This window comes from Taudactylus pleione, unplaced genomic scaffold (genome assembly GCF_031769625.1).
Source record: "Taudactylus pleione unplaced genomic scaffold, aTauple2 ptg000830l, whole genome shotgun sequence".
Taxonomy (NCBI): Eukaryota; Metazoa; Chordata; class Amphibia; order Anura; family Myobatrachidae; genus Taudactylus; species Taudactylus pleione.
The window spans coordinates 1,168,981-1,186,023 of record NW_028285232.1 but is presented as its reverse complement, the minus strand read 5'-3'; the positions used below and the strand labels follow the sequence as shown (position 1 = coordinate 1,186,023).

General features: G+C 49.6%; 1 protein-coding gene across 1 annotated transcript in view; it reads left to right on the top strand.

Annotated features, from left to right (window-relative positions):
• Window positions 1–15,346, top strand: part of LOC148474564 (uncharacterized) — a 40,321-nt gene extending 24,975 nt beyond the window's left edge. Inside the window, exon 10 of the mRNA XM_088458423.1 lies at window positions 14,855–15,346. Within this exon, the coding sequence (XP_088314549.1) occupies window positions 14,855–14,886 (32 nt within the window). The 3' untranslated portion in view covers window positions 14,887–15,346. The remainder of the gene's footprint in view (window positions 1–14,854) is intronic.
• The last annotated feature ends 1,697 nt before the right edge of the window (window positions 15,347–17,043 follow it).

Sequence of the window (17,043 nt, the reverse complement as noted above, 5' to 3'; positions counted from 1 at the left end):
CAGAAACCAATGTGACCTCTCTGTTGTGTGTCTGTTTCCAACTTGTATTAGTTACTTTGGCCCGTATTCAATTCCAGGCGAAAAGTCTGAATCCGCTGTAAAGTATTGCGAGTGACGTCATTTCACCAGGCGGAAAGTTTCCGCTGTATTCAATTCTTGCGTCTTTTCGCCATTGCGGAAAGTCAATACAATGCACCCGGCGAAAAAGTTTCGCCTCTGAATAGCCGGCGGAAAAAAGTGCAGAATTGTGGTTTTGAGGTGCAAAGGTGCGGAAACCACTCTGCACTCTTTGGACAGACCCCCAAAGGATAACTGCGTCAAAAAAACGCAAAAAAAAAGAGGAACACCCCAAAAAGGCACTTTAAAAATGGGGCAAAAAAGTACAGAGTGGGGGTACAAACACAAAACTAGTGAAATAGACTTTTGGGGGGTCTGATAGTATGGGGGAGCTGTTTGTTTATTGCAGGTGTTTGCTAAAGGTGCGTTTTTTGCAGCACTTAAAACTTTAGCGATTTTTAACCATGCTAGCACCCATTTTCATGACAGGGCTACTTCTTTTCGCCAAAAAAAACTGCTTAATGCCATTCTTCACCACTTGTGCAAAGCCGCTATTTTGGAGAAAATTATAGCACTTAAGTACCCCAAATAGCTTCATTAGGGCTAATCGGGGACATTTACATTGATCCCCAATGTTTGTGCATCTTTTGGGGGGTGTCAGGATGATTTCCCCAATTCTGCGAACACTTTTCACCTGTTGAGTTTTGCCGGGAAGTGTTTTCGCGTCCTTTGTGGGGGCGCACACGATAAGTTTCCGTGGCTAAAACACGCAAAGCCGGATAAAAGTGCGGCATGCGAAAAAGAATCGCGGGTGCGAAACTAATCGAATACGGCCCTTTGTCTTCAGTTTTGTACTTCTTTCCGTCCCCCTTATGTGTCTCTGCACCCCTTTCCATATGTGTCTCTTCCCTTCCCCGTATTTGTCTCTGCCCACTCCCCATATATATCTCTGCCTTCTGCCTATACGTGCCTCTGGCCCCTCCCCATTTGTCTCTGCCCACTTCCCATATAGTATGTGCCTATGCCTCCTTCCACTCCCCATTTGTGTCTGTCTCCTCCCCATATGTCTTTTTCCCCTCGCCATGTGTGTCTCCGCACTCCCCATATGTATCTCTGCCTCCCCTCAAGTGCTTCTACATCCCGCCCTTTTTGTGTCTCTCCCCTCCCCATATGTGTATTTTCCCCTTCCCCACATTTGTCTCTGCCCACTCCCCATATATGTCTCTCTCACCTACCCATATGTGTCTGCACTCCTTCCCATATATGTATTTTCCCCTTACCCACATTTCTCTGCCCACTCCCCATATGTCTTTGCCTTCTCCCTATATGTGCCTCTGCCCCCTCCACATATGCGTCTCTGCCTACTTCCCAATGTGCCTCTGCCCCCTTTTTAAATGTCTCTGCCCACTCCCCATACTGTATGTTTTTCCCCTTGCCATATGTGTCTCCACACTCCCATATGTACCTCTGCCTCCCCTCCCCATGTGCTACTGACAGCTCCCTTTCTGTGCCTCTGCCCCCTCCTCATGTGTCTCTCTCCTCACCCCATACAGTATGTGTCTGCCCATTCCCATATGTGCCTCTGTCCACTTCCCATATCTCTCTCTCACCCCTCCCCATATGTGTCTGTCCACTCACATATGTGCCTCTACCTCCCCTCCCCATGTGCTACTGACAGCTCCCTTTCTGTGCCTCTGCCCCCTCCTCATGTGTGTCTCTCCTCACCCCATACAGTATGTGTCTGCCCATTCCCATATGTGCCTCTGTCCACTTCCCATATCTCTCTCTCACCCCTCCCCATATGTGTCTGTCCACTCACATATGTGCCTCTGCCTCCTTCCCCATACGTGTCTCTGTCCACTCCCCATACAGTATGTGCCTCTGCCCCCACCCCATATGTGTTTCTGCCCCCTCCCCATTTGTGTTTCTGCCCCCTCCCCATTTGTGCCTCTGCCCCCTCCCCATTTGTGTCTCTGCCCCCTCCCCATGTGTCTGCCACCTCCCCATATATCTCTATCTCCCCTCCCCATGTGTGTCTGTCCACTCACATATGTGCCTCTACCACCTCCCCATGTGTGCCTCTGCCTCTTTCCAATGTGCCTCTGCTCCCACCCCATATGTCTCTCTGCCCACTCCCATATGTGCCTCTGCTCAGACCCCATATGTGCAGCTTCCTCCTCCTCCCATAGGCGCCCTTTGTAGTGTAGAAGGCATCTGGGATGGAGATGTTTGTGTATGGGGGGCAGGCGGATGTTTATATAGGAATCACTGACCTCTATGGAGAGATGGGCTGATTACTGTACAGATATGCTTTTGAGAGGTCTATGGGCCTGGTTCAGAGGTGGACGCTAATGCCCCCGTTGCCGCAAATTTGTACATAGCGGCTGTGCAAAAATATGCAAATCTCTCAGCTGCCTGGATTTGTATTGAGATGCTCCATGGGGGCTTCGCAAATCCAAGTTACTGCGCACAAACACAAAGGGCTCTATTTACTACAGTCCGCATTTGTAATGCAGATTGTAGTGTGATATTACTGACTGAATTCGCATTGTGAATTCAGCCAATATCACAGGGATTTACTACAAATTCCTTGCAGGGACAGAGCTTGCGATAATGCTCTGTCCCTGCGAATCCCCTCTGCACACTTATCACGGTATTTTCACAAAGAATACTGTGACAAGTTCCCGTGCATGCGCCGACCGGCCGCTGCATAACCCCGCCACCCGCAATCGTGACCCCCACCCAGTGCCAGATTAATGTCCACATGGGCCTGGAGCTGAAATTTATGAAGGGCCTAATGTGTGTCGCCAGGGCGGTGTGACCAGTGTTGTGTGGGTGTGGTCTACACAGGTGGTGTGGCCTGTGCTCCTGAGTGCCGCCTTCGTTTGCCTCATGTATGTATATCTTTATATATATATATATATATATATATATATATATAATGTATATATACACACACAGTATATACGCACACATGGTGGAAGCTAGGCTTTCTGTCACCTGAGGCAAAGACTCAGCTTGGCATCCCCACCCATTGGATAGTAGTCACTTCACTGCTTGAATACAGACGTCAGCATTGTAATTGTAATCTAATACCTCTTTTCCACTGCCCAAAATACCTGGGTTATTGCCGTGTCAACCCGGCAGCGGCTCAGAGGAAAAGGGTCCTAGGAGGCTGTAATCTCTCTCTGCCCGGTGACAGCTGTCACAGACAGCCTCCCAAATGACTGCCCCCACTAGGAAGGACCCCCTCCCCTGGTGCCCGGTTTGCTCCGGTCCGGCATTCAGGGTGGAGTTTCCGGGACTTAGTGATGCCGTCATCGCCAAGCGCCAGCACAGCACCCGGGTACAGTGTGAACGGAATCGACCGGGTCAACGCCATAATGGAGAAGGGGTAAATCCCGCATCTGACCCGGCTTGGAACCATGTTCCAAATCCCGTGTCAGACCCAGGATTTTTGTTGGGGTATAAGTTCCTAGTGCATAACCAGAACTACTTCTGCTAATAGAGTATAAATTTAGAGGGATATGCTTTAAAAATAAACTAATATAACACTAAGGGGTCTATTTACTAAGCTGTGTTAGGAGATAAAGTGAAGTGTGATAAGGTACCAGCCAATCAGCTCCTAACTGCCATGTCACAGGTTGTGTTTGAAAAATGGCAGGTAGGAGCTGGTTGTCTGGTACCTTATCACCGTTCACTTTATCTCTTAACACAGCTTAGTAAATAGACCCCTAAATAGGTAAATTATGAGTAGTTTATCAAATGATGTAGGGGCTTACTTTTCAAATAATATTTGGAGGATATTCCCCGAATACACTAGTTTTTGGGAACTACCCCAAAATATTAAGGATCCCTTGAATGTATGAAGGTTCTTCCATTTCCGACAGCAGCTGCAGCCCCCATATGTTTCTATGGGGCTGTGAAGCTGTCAGATGAACCTTTCACATTTCGGAGCTTTCCCCGATATAATAACGGCATCTCCAGATGGCGTTATCCTATAGTAGCCTATGGCCAAAAATTACAGGGAGAGGCCACCTCAGAAATGGCCTCCGCACATGCGTGGTCTGCTGACAGTGCATGCGCTGGACGGCCCCGGATATAGAAGGGAAATGATTCATTTTGTGATCATTTCCCTTCTTTACACATCGCAGGGACGAGCTCCTTTTGGAGTCCCTGTTCCTGCAGTTGATTTTTTTGTACATTTGGGGGAAAGTTAATTTCTTATTGCCGCAAATAGTGGCGATAAGAAATTCTAATTATTGGGTCTGAAACCTGATATGCCCCATAGAAATAATTGTAGATCTTATAGTTAAATAAAAATTAGAAATGTATGTTGTGATGGCCTGATACTGGTATACAAATTACACACTTACGACACAACATATAAGATTCATACAAAATTGTCAAATTAAAAAAATTAAAATATAGTTAAAAAAAGGAAAAGTCCACTCAGCCACTCAATAGGATTAGGCAGTGTAGACAGTGCTTAGAAGCTCCTGTAGAACCCTGTTAGTGAATTATACCCTTCTCACAGGTCCCTAATGTATATGTAAAGTGCTCTGTAACTCTGGGCCTGATTCAGAGCTGCTCGTAAGCGGCCGCTCGTTCGTTCCGAGCGATGTTCGCACATCTGCGCATGCGTATGGGTTGTAATTAGGGATGAGCGGGTTCGGTTCCCTGAGAACCGAACCCACCCGAACTTCGGGGATCCGGGGCGATCCGAGCCCAAGCTCGGATCTCCCTGTCTGCCCCGGATCCCTCTCCCGAGGCAAAACCTCGAGATCTGCTGTCGGATCTCGAGGTTTTGCCTCGAGCGGCCATTTAAAAAAAAATGCCTTTGCCTTTAATGGGCAAAGTGCTGATTGGCTGACAGAGCCGTCTGTCACGGCTCTCAGCCAATCAGCATTATGGTGCTCATTTGCATGTAGCACGGACTCGTGAGATCCGTGCTACATGCATCTGTGTGATTGACAGTGACACAGAGCACAGATGGGTCAGTGAGACCCGTCTGTGCTGCTGTGTATTTCAATGACACAGATGCACGCACGGACCAGGAGATCCGTGCTACTTGCATCTGTGTCATTGACACAGAGCACTAACGGGTCCGTGAGACCCGTCTGTGCTGCTGTGGTAAATAAAAAAAAAAAAACCTGTGTAAAAAGAGAAAAAAATGGCGTCCTCCCCCCCAAAAAAAGAGCAACCAGCCCCGGGCATTAGTGACCCAGTGCTGGGTGTGCTTAAATACAGGGGACAAACGACATAGGGGTCCCCTGTACTTAAACACAACCAGCACCGGGCTAGTCAGAACCAGAGCTGGTTGCCAAAATACGGGGGACAAACGACGTAGGGGTCCCCCGTATTCTGCGCAACCAGCTCTGGGCTCTGATCCGGTCCTGGTTCTGGAAATACAGGGGAAAAAAATGAGTAGGGTTCCCCTGTATGTTCCAGAACCAGCACTGGACTTTTTCTAGCGGGGGGCTGATGCCACAGCCAGGGGAGCCCTTTCACCGGGCCCCCCAGCCGCAGCATCAGCCCTGACCGCTAGTCAGCCCAGGCCGGGGATCCCTGGAGAGCTGGGGACCCCCCCAATAAAGGGGTCACCCTCTCCAGGGCACCCCAGGCCCAGGCTGATAGCCCGGGGCTATCCCCGCCACCCCTGGTGGCGGTGGGTGGCGGGTTGATTGTGTGGTGTGGTGTAAATAAAGAATATCAAACATTGTCTTTACAAGTAGAACTGCAAGTCCCAGCAAGCCTGCCCCGCATGCTGGTACTTGGAGAACCACAAGTACCAGCATGCAGGGCATTAAGGGCCCACTAGTACCTGTAGTTCACCTGTAAAAAAATGTTTAAAAAAAACACAGGACACACACACCGTGACAGTATAAGTTTATTAAACATACATACACACACACACACATGTACACATACTCACCTATGTAACCCTGTAGCATCGGTCCACTTGTCCGGTAAAGTATCCCTAGGGGACCTGTGAAAAAAAACATACTCACCATCTCCTATGCGAGGTTCTGTCCTCTTCGTTCCAAAGTAGGCATCCCCGGACTTGGCAAAAAAAAAAAACGAAAACGCGATCCACGAACTTAGTACCGTTCTATAGAACGGTACTTCCCGAATGAGAGCTTAGCGGCGGGGTATCACCATGGAAACCCCGCTGCTAAGCGTTCATTGGCTGAGAGAGGCCATCTCCCGTCTCTCTCAGCCAATGAACGGCTCCCTCCATTGTAGTCAATGCTGGGAGCCGCAAGGTTATTAAAGTTTACCCTGCGGTTCCCACCATTGACTACAATGGAGGGAGCCGTTCATTGGCTGAGAGACGGGAGATGACCTCTCTCAGCCAATGAACGCTTAGCAGCGGGGTTTCCATGGTGATACCCCGCCGCTAAGCTCTCATTCGGGAAGTACCGTTCTATAGAACGGTACTAAGTTCGTGGATCGCGTTTTCGTTTTTTTTTTTTGCCAAGTCCGGGGATGCCTACTTTGGAACGAAGAGGACAGAATCTCGCATAGGAGATGGTGAGTATGTTTTTTTTCACAGGTCCCCTAGGGATACTTTACCGGACAAGTGGACCGATGCTACAGGTTACATAGGTGAGTATGTGTACATGTGTGTGTGTGTATGTATGTTTAATAAACTTATACTGTCACGGTGTGTGTGTCCTGTGTTTTTTTAAACATTTTTTTTACAGGTGAACTACAGGTACTAGTGGGCCCTTAATGCCCTGCATGCTGGTACTTGTGGTTCTCCAAGTACCAGCATGCGGGGCAGGCTAGCTGGGACTTGCAGTTCTACTTGTAAAGACAATGTTTGATATTCTTTATTTACACCACACCACACAATCAACCCGCCACCCACCGCCACCAGGGGTGGCGGGGATAGCCCCGGGCTATCAGCCTGGGCCTGGGGTGCCCTGGAGAGGGTGACCCCTTTATTGGGGGGGTCCCCAGCTCTCCAGGGATCCCCGGCCTGGGCTGACTAGCGGTCAGGGTTGATGCTGCGGCTGGGGGGCCCGGTGAAAGGGCTCCCCTGGCTGTGGCATCAGCCCCCCGCTAGAAAAAGTCCAGTGCTGGTTCTGGAACATACAGGGGAACCCTACTCATTTTTTGTCCCCTATATTTCCAGAACCAGGACCGGATCAGAGCCCAGAGCTGGTTGCGCAGAATACAGGGGACCCCTACGTCGTTTGTCCCCCGTATTTTGGCAACCAGCGCTGGTTCTGACTAGCCCGGTGCTGGTTGTGCTTAAGTACAGGGGACCCCTACGTCGTTTGTCCCCTGTATTTAAGCACACCCAGCACTGGGTTACTAATGCCCGGGGCTGGTTGCTCTTTTTTGGGGGGGTGCACGCCATTTTTTTCTTTTTTTACACAGGTTTTTTTTTTTTTTTTTACCACAGCAGCACAGACGGGTCTCACGGACCTGTCATTGCTCTGTGCCAATCACACAGATGCATGTAGCACGGATCTCCCGGGTTCGTGCTACATGCAAATGGGCACCATAACGCTGATTGGCTTCCTGTCTGCCACTGCAGTGCCACTCCTAGATGGGCCACGTGTTTGTGCCGCCCCCTTGTGTCGCTTAGCATAGTCATCCAGCTTCCTCGGTACAACCTTTTGGCCTAAAAACAATATTGTGAGGTGTTCAGAATAGAGTGGAAATGAGTGGAAATTAATGTTATTGGGGTTATTAATAGCGTAGGAACAAAAAAAGGCCCATTTATGTGATTTTAGCGGGTTTTTTTTATTTTTTAAGAAAAAATCCAGATCCAAAACACAAAACCCAGAACCCAAAACACGGAAGGGTGGTTTTGGCAAAACCAATCCAGATCCAAAACACGAAGAAAGATCCAGATCCAAAACCAAAACACAAAACACGAAAAGTGTCCGGTGCACACCCCTAGTTGTAATACGCATGCGCGAACCAGTCAGTGCTGTCGGAAATCATGTGCTCGCAAAATAGCGAATGCCTGCTAATTTGAGTGACAGGGTGAGGCGTATGTGGGTGGTAACGGGAAGGTGCTTGAAAACGGGGAGTGGAATTCCGAACGCAGGTGTGCCAAAAGGTCAAAACGGGCATTTTAAGGGTGTGCATAATTAACAAAGCAGCGTCATCGACCACGTCAGTTGGTTGTCTTTTAGTCTGAACTGCCCGCATGATTGCGGTAGGAAAATGCAACCACAAGAATAGCGAGCAGTTCATACGCCTTTCGATGTACTCGATTAATCTTATAAATAGCGGAGATGACGTATGATGCAAGCGGCCAGGGTGCGTTTTTAACAAAATAACGACCGCATGTTTTGTTCGCTCGTTCAGACATGGAGGCGTCAACAGACCGCAAAGAGCGAATGGTCACTTTAAATAGCGTCCGGCTCTGAATCTGGCCCTGATTCAGAGCCGGACGCTCTGACAGAACGCTCGCTCTGAATCAGGGCCGGCCTTCTTGTTTTTTAGAGCGGCCTCCTGGCTGCTCGCATAGCTGTGGGTGACCACCCACAGCTATAGCGAGCGGCCAGGAAGATGGTCGCGATGGTCAAGACCATTGCGACCATCGGGCTTGCGACGAGACCCTTGTGGTAGGGTCTCATTCATCGCAAGCCCAAGAGAGCTTTTGGCTCTAACAGAGCCGGAAGCTCTCCACTGACATCACTCGTGATGTCAGTGGGGCCGCCCCCAAATGGCAAGCATTCCCTCGGGAACGCCTCCGTTTGGGCAGCCACCCCCCACAGCCCGCCCACCAAACGGGGGAGTATTCACTCAACATCGACAGCTCGCCCCCTTTGGTGCAAGACCTGGAGTGACGGATTACCCATCGCTAGCCAGGTCTCGCGCATGCGCACGACGGAGCCAGCTCCATCGTGCGCATGCGCTGTGGGCCACCATCGACCCACTGCAGCCATTTTCCCGGTGACCAGCGCATCCTCTATAGACTCTGGGCGCACTCTAGTGCCCAGAGTCTATAACTCCGGCACTGGCCGCGCACAGCTCAGTGCGCTGTCGGACAGAGAGGAGGGGACCCATGTCGGAGACTGCACACGGGCCCCCTCCTCTCTAGAAACGCCCCTGGGTCCAGGTCACCACCCCCACTCGGTCTCCCAAACGCCACAGTATGGGACTGTGAGTGACCACGCAGGACTCGCATGCACACACCCACAAACATCCTAGATGTACATAAACCAATGGGACTCTGTATATCTCTGAATGTTCTTAAAACACAATATGCTGCCTGCATTACAGACAACTACAAGGAATACAACGAAGTACAGTAAGTAAAAATCGGTTGTACCACTGGCTCACCCCTCCTGGGTTGCAGAGTTACTGTACAATGCTGTACTTGGTCCAGGGTCCAGGAACTGCTGCTCCCCGATTGCGGGGTTTGGAGGGTTTTGCCAGAAAAAAACCAGGGGACCAGGGGGCTCCCACACTAGTGACACATTTTCCAGGAGACCAGGGGAGGAGCTTAGCGAGACCAAGGCATAGAAGCACACTGAGGACACAGTGTCGTATGCCGGGGGCGGAGCTTACTGTGGACAGGGGGCGGAGCTTACCTCGATAAGTGGGCGGAGCTTAAAGTGACAAGGTGGCTCCCCCGCTGTGGGAAAGGACTTCGGAAAGGCCAGGGACGGATCTTAGGGCAACCAGGAGGCAGCGTTTACCGCGACCAGGTGGCTCCTACACTAATGACACAAGTTTTGGGGCGGGGCTTAGCGTGAGTAGGGGGCGGGGCTTTGGTGGTCAATGCTGGGGGGGGGGGGTATGGAGTGGACGATGCCTTTGCCGGTCTGGAGGATAATGTGCTGGGCTGCTGGTGGTGACAGGAAAAACTGTTTCTGTCACCACTGTTACTGTGCACTGCAGGGGATCCTGTGTGGGCCTATTTTCATGGGAGGCTTGGAGCTGAAGCTCCACCCGCCCCATTGTTAATCCGGCCCTGCCCCCACCCCTCACTTAATTACACTTACCTCCGGTGATTGGGCTCCGGTGATGTACTCCATGACTCCAGTCAGCTGATGACCGTACCTGTGCAGGATGGGAGACCAGCTGACCAGAGGGAGGAGATCACCGGAGCACTGATCTTCGGTCCCTGGACTTAAGGTGCATACACACTAGACGATATGCTCCCTGAGCGATATCGTCTAGTGTGTCCCCGGCAGGCTGTGCTCAATGTCGTTCATGACATTGAGCACAGCCGCTGAACGATATCATTAGCGATATCGTTCAGCGCCGGGCTCTCTCACCCATTCCCTGACATGCAGCAACCTGACGAGGTCGTCAGGTTGGCCTGCATGTCAGCCCGATGAACGAGGATGACGAACGACCCGCGGGAACGCGTGTCGTCGTCATCGTTCATCTTTTTTGTGTTAAAAATGGACGATAAAGTGGACGACTGAACGATAACGATATCGTTATCGTTCAGTCGTCCACTTTAATCGCCCAGTGTGTACGCACCATTAGTGTGTGATCTGTTTAGACCACACAGCTGATCTCTGGGGCTGGCTCCAGGCTCTGCTCTGCCCGTTAGATCGGAGCAGGAGTCTGGTAACCGGGGGAGACCCTGGATAACGCCACCTCCAGGTGACGTTATTATCACAGGGCTTTCCCCGGTATTATTTCACATTTTATTTTTTGTAACTACCAGATAGATCACATTTCCCATTACAATAATGGGAAATGCGATCTGATTACTAAAAATAAGTGATAATTAGGGGTTGGAGTAGAATTTTACTAATTCTACTCCAATTGCCCTGAAATAACTATAAGTGATACTAAAATAATGTGAAAAGGGTGTGAAGATACAAAACACCCTTTGAGCTCTATTTATTAACATTATTTTGACTAAAATAAAGTGAAAAGGGCTGTTTTGTGTTTTTCACACCCTTTTCACATTATTTTAGTATCACCTATAGTTATTACAGGACAATTGGAGTAGAATTCGTAAAATTCTACTCCAACCCCTAATTATCACTTATTTTTAGTAATCAGATCGCACTTCCCATAACTGTAATGGGAAATGTGATCCGACCAGAGTTACTAAAAATAAAATGCAAAAAAAATCGGGGAAAGCCCTGTGATAATAACGCCACCTGGAGGTGGTGTTATCCAGGGTCTCCTCCAGTCACCGGACTCCTGCTCTGGTCTAACGGGGAGAGTAGAGCCGGGAGTCGGTCCCAGTAATCAGCTGTGTGGTCTAAACAGACCGCAAGCTGATTACTGTAAAAAAAAAAAAAAAAAAATGACTTACCTGACTCCAGGGACCGGTGATAGGGCCTCCGGTGATGACTCCCCTCCGGTCAGCTGGTCTCCCGTAGTGCACTGCTGCTCGGTCATCAGGTGATCGGGTCCCAATGCAGTATGGGAGATCACCTGACCGGAGGCATGGAGAACATCACCGGAGGCCCGGATCAAGCAGGTAAGTGTAATTAAGGGAGAGGGGGGTCCGCGCTCATGGGGGGGCGGGGATTAGCGCTGGGGGATAGCAGCGGTGGCCAGTCGGCGCATGCGCGGGCACTTAGTCACGGTATTATTTGCGAAAATACCGTGATAAGGCTCCGAAGGGGATTCGCAGGGACAGAGCTTTATCGCAAGTAGTAACAGTAGTAGAACAAGACTGGTTAATAAGAGCCAGGCATAGAGGTTAGAGGGCCCTGCACACAAGCTTACATTCTATAGGGATATAGGCATGTGATACACAAGGACAGATGAATTTTATTGCATATTGGTCCATCCAGAGTGCAGAGGCTCTTGGTGGACTGTATTTATTAGCCTGGGGTCAGCAGGATGGGTGAGTGTAGAAAGAGAACATATGTAACATTATGTGTGCTGTTGGCTGTGAATGCAGTATGAGGAGAGTGTATGTCTGGGTGCTGCTGGGGTGTTGGTTGTGAACGCAGTATGAGGAGAGCGTGTGTCTGGGTGCTGCTGGGGTGTTGGCTGTGAATGCAGTATGAGGAGAGTGTGTCTGGTGCTGCTGGGGTGTTGGCTGTGAATGCTGTATGAGGAGAGTGTGTCTGGGTGCTGCTGGGGTGTTGGCTGTGAATGCAGTAGGAGGAGAGTGTGTCTGGGTGTTGCTGGGGTGTTGGCTGTGAATGCAGTATGAGGAGAGTGTGTCTGGGTGCTGCTGGGGTGTTGGCTGTGAATGCACTATGAGGAGAGTGTGTGGGTGCTGCTGGGTTGTTGGCTGTGAATGCACTATGAGGAGAGTGTGTGAATGCTGCTGGGGTATTGGCTGTGAATACAGTAGGAGCAGAGTGTGTGTCTGGTGCTGCTGGGGTGTTGGCTGTGAATGCAGTATGAGGAGAGCGTGTGTCTGGGTGCTGCTGGGGTGTTGGCTGTGAATGCAGTAGGAGGAGAGTGTGTGCCTGGGTGCTGCTGGGGTGTTGGCTGTGAATGCAGTATGAGGAGAGCGTGTGTCTGGGTGCTGCTGGGGTGTTGGCTGTGAATGCAGTATGAGGAGAGCGTGTGTCTGGGTGCTGCTGGGGTGTTGGCTGTGAATGCAGTAGGAGGAGAGTGTGTGTCTGGGTGCTGTTGGGGTGTTGGCTGTGAATGCAGTAGGAGGAGAGTGTGTGTCTGGGTGCTGCTGGGGTGTTGGCTGTGAAAGCAGTAGGAGGAGAGTGTGTGTCTGGGTGCTGCTGGGGTGTTGGCTGTGAATGCAGTAGGAGGAGAGTGTGTGTCTTTGTGCTGCTGGGTTGTTGGCTGTGAATGCAGTAGGAGGAGAGTGTGTGTCTGGGTGCTGCTGGGGTGTTGGCTGTGAATGCAGTAGGAGGAGAGTGTGTGTCTGGGTGCTGTTGGGGTGTTGGCTGTGAATGCAGTAGGAGGAGAGTGTGTGTCTTTGTGCTGCTGGGTTGTTGGCTGTGAATACAGTAGGAGGAGAGTGTGTGCCTGGGTGCTGCTGGGGTGTTGGCCGTGAATGCAGTAGGAGGAGAGTGTGTGCCTGGGTGCTGCTGGGGTGTTGGCTGTGAATGCAGTAGGAGGAGAGTGTGTGCCTGGGTGCTGCTGGGGTGTTGGCTGTGAATGCAGAGGGAGGAGATTGCGTGTCTGGGTACTGCTGGGGTGTTGGAAGTGAATGCAAGGGGAGGAGTAGAGTGTGTCTGGGTGCTGTTGGGCTAATGTTGCTGGGACCTGGATGTTGGTAGTGAATGCTAGCAGAGGAGGGGGGCACCAACAACTGTCTCACCTTTGAACTCCTGGTATGAATTTACGCCCCTGCAGAGGTGCAGTTACCATTGAGATGTACAGCTTGTGAAATGTATAATAAATGTATTGGGCGTTCCCGGGCGGTGACTGGTAGGTGTTATTGGAGTGTCGCCGGCGTGTCTCCGAACTGGTTGCAAACATAGACGCATAATCGCTCACTCTGGAGGCTACACGGAGACTCTGCGCCTAGCACGGGCTGAGGCACTATTTGGTGGTGGTGCCTCAAGACACAACAAACAGTACTTCCGCTTGTCAGCCGTCTCAGTCCTGGCACAGTCAGACGTGCACTTGTACACCAGGGGAGGGGCTGGCACCAGCATTAGCAGAAGGTCGCAGATGCACCTACGGTAAAAGGCGCTAATACAGTCGCAGCAGCCCCAAAGTCTCAAGGCCACATGTAAAATGGTGTTTTGGTTATTTTTCATAATTGCGCTGCTTAGAGTTCTGCTCAGCTTATCTATACTGATTATAGGCACATAGTGTATACAGCGTATCTATACTGATTATAGGCACATAGTGTATACAGCGTATCTATACTGATTATAGGCACATACTGTATACAGCTTATCTATACTGATTATTGGCACATAGTGTATACAGCTTATCTATACTGATTATAGGCACATAGTGTATACAGCGTATCTATACTGATTATAGGCACATACTGTATACAGCGTATCTATACTGATTATAGGCACATACTGTATACAGCGTATCTATGCTGATCAGTCAGGGTGCCATTGAGGCGCTTACTGACAGGTTTAGACTGAACGCATCTGGAGGTGACACCATAGTTTTACACAACTAACATTAACATCAGTAAATAAAACAAGGCTGTAAACTAATGGGCTACGGAGAGCGGATTTATGTTCCTGATTTCTTAGGTGTCCTATCGGCAGATGTCAGTACGCTAAGTCCTAGTGTTAAACATGGGACTTATCTAAGAACAAGCACATGGACAATGATATACCAATTAAACTTGATCTGCCTTTTATTAAAAAATAACATCAGAAATATTAACTGCTATTGGTGGCGATGAGAAGAACGGGCAGAATGACCAATGGCTGAATCAGCTTACGCCACGCCACTATCCTCCACCATACTTGCAAGGCCAATTGCCCTTCTCAAAGGCAAGTAAGCTAGGGTCTCCAAATCTTCTCCCTATATACGCAAACGCCCGGCCAGTAAGCCAGCGCCACGGACCTCAGTATGGTGAAATCAGCCTACCAGTGTATTGAAGAAGATCGTGCCCATAATTAATTGCAGCTAAATGACCAGTGTCCTACTGTTCTTACCCACCCAAAAAGGAGCAAATAGAAGGGAGGGAGGGGGCGGGGGGGGGGTCACATAAAAAAGAGGCAGAGCCCTGCCCAACACTAACTATTACAAACCCAAACTCTCCCCCCCCCCCCCCCCAAACTTGGCCACCCATGCAATCCAACAGCACTGGGCTAAAGCAGACACTGACAACTACCTAGGTGTGTTAGTGTGTTCCGGCACATGACGCGCACTCTCTCTTTTCATTCTGTTTTGTAAATGTAAAACCAGCTTATTGGATAATTGGTTTTGTTTGGTATTTATTTTCCAGGCGAGTCTGCCACAGTCGTCAGTGGACCCTAACGTGGTTGGTCTGTGAGAGCGGAGGACTGACATATGGAATAAGCTTCTCCCATGAACACTGGCATATCCCTGTGTTTATTGATGCATCCGTTGTGGGTTCTGTACCATATCTGGAAAATGTTCCTGGTTTCAGAATCTGCCGGATGATTATTAAGGGCCTGACCCCCATTCGTGTCCGGCCTGTCTCCTTCTGGACGGTGCAACGAGTCTCAGCAATGTTTTATGCTTAGGTAACGGTCTCTCTCTGTGGGTGGAGGAATTGTAACTCTGCGCTTTCTATAACTTCTCACATCGGTTCTTCATGCGAAATATGTAGGTTATGGCTCAAAGTTTAAATCCTGACAATCCTTTATGTCAGGTTTATTCTAAATAAATGTCTGGACTTGTTCTGTTCAGTAACAATCAATTAACGTTAATAATGAATAATCAAATAAATAATCGAATAAAGATATTAATGTGACTGCGGGATTTAAATGTAAATTTTTTTTTTTATTAGAAATACTTTGTGCTATCGTTCCCTGATCTAATGTGGTGTTTTCTTGACTAGTATGCACCCAGTGATGTGGTGTCACAAAATGTTTTGCCTGGTCTGACAGCGGCATTTAATGCTGGGCAGAGGTACTGTGGGAGATTGCGGGATCTGGATGCAGGTAGCACAGTGTCGGTTGGAATGGGCTTGAAATGCCGGTGACTGTTTAGACGCCGATTCAAATCCCGACAGCGGATGCCCGAAAGGATGAAATACCGACAGCGGCAGGTAGGTAAACTAACCCTCCCCTTCCCCGCAACCCTCCCATAGGGGTGCCTAACCCTAACCTCCCCCATAGTGCCTAGCACTAACCTCACCCCAGGGGTGCATAAACCTAACCCTCCTGGGGGGTGCCTAACCCTAACCCCACCCCTTCCCCTAGCCTAACCGTAAGTCCCCCCTGTGTACCCTAAACCTAACCCCCCCCCCCGTGGCTGAGGACGGGCGCCCTGGACTTACCTCGTTTGGCCCTGCGTCGTACTGGATTCTGGCATCGGGATTATGATAGGCGTCGGTATCTCAACGCCTATAATGAATTCCTAGCTGGCATTCTGTCATCGGGATTGTGACCGGCGGCTGCAATGTCTGTCACCTGTATTGATTGATTGATGGATGGAAAGACACAATTAGGTAAGAAAGGCTTGTTCTCACAATGGGATACTTAAGAAAGCTAGTACTGTGAAAAGTTAGGCTATAACCAAAAGCAAACTGACCAGTAGCCAGTAATTGTCTATCCCTGCTGTGTCCAACATTTTCAAGGGAAGAATTAGTCTATCATCCCACCTAGAATGTGTTTATACAATCTCCCACTATACTGTCAGCCTGAAGCAGTGTCATTCAGGCCCTGATCAAACACTTAGACTGCAGCCTAAGATGTTAGGACTTTGTGGGGCACCACAGAATAAATTGATCTCTAATTCCTTCCATGTTAGCGGGGGCCTCACAGCTTAATTATCCAGCCTTTCTGAGGCGGTGCTGAGGGACAGTTCTTAAAGTCACTAACAGATGGCTCTAGTGATGTGACTAAGAGGTCTATTCATAATCACTTAATTTTTATTTTTTAAAAAATTAAATTTTCAGGCCTGTCATCAAGATGGTAAATCAGGAGATATGGCCCGCTGTCCCCATACACTAGTATCACAGATATCTCCAGCTTACCTTTCTCTGGCGGAATGGCCCGCTGTCCCCATACACTAGTATCACAGATATCTCCTGCTTACCATCCTCTCCCGGAATGGACACTTTACTCATACACTGGTATCACAGATATCTCCTGCTTACCTTCATCTCCCGGAATGGCCGCTGTCCCCATACACTAGTATCACAGATATCTCCTGCTTACCTTCATCTCCCGGAAAGGCCCACTGTCCCCATACACTAGTATCACATATATCTCCAACTTACCTTCCTCTCCCGGAATGGCCCGCTGTCCCCATACACTAGTATCACAGATATCTCCTGCTTACCTTCCTCTCCCGGAATGGCCCACTGTCCCCATACACTAGTATCACAGATATCTCCAGCTTACCTTTCTCTCCCGGAATGACCCGCTGTCCCCATACACTGGTATCACAGATATCTCCTGCTTACTTTCCTCTGGCGGAATGGCCCACTGTCTCCATACACTG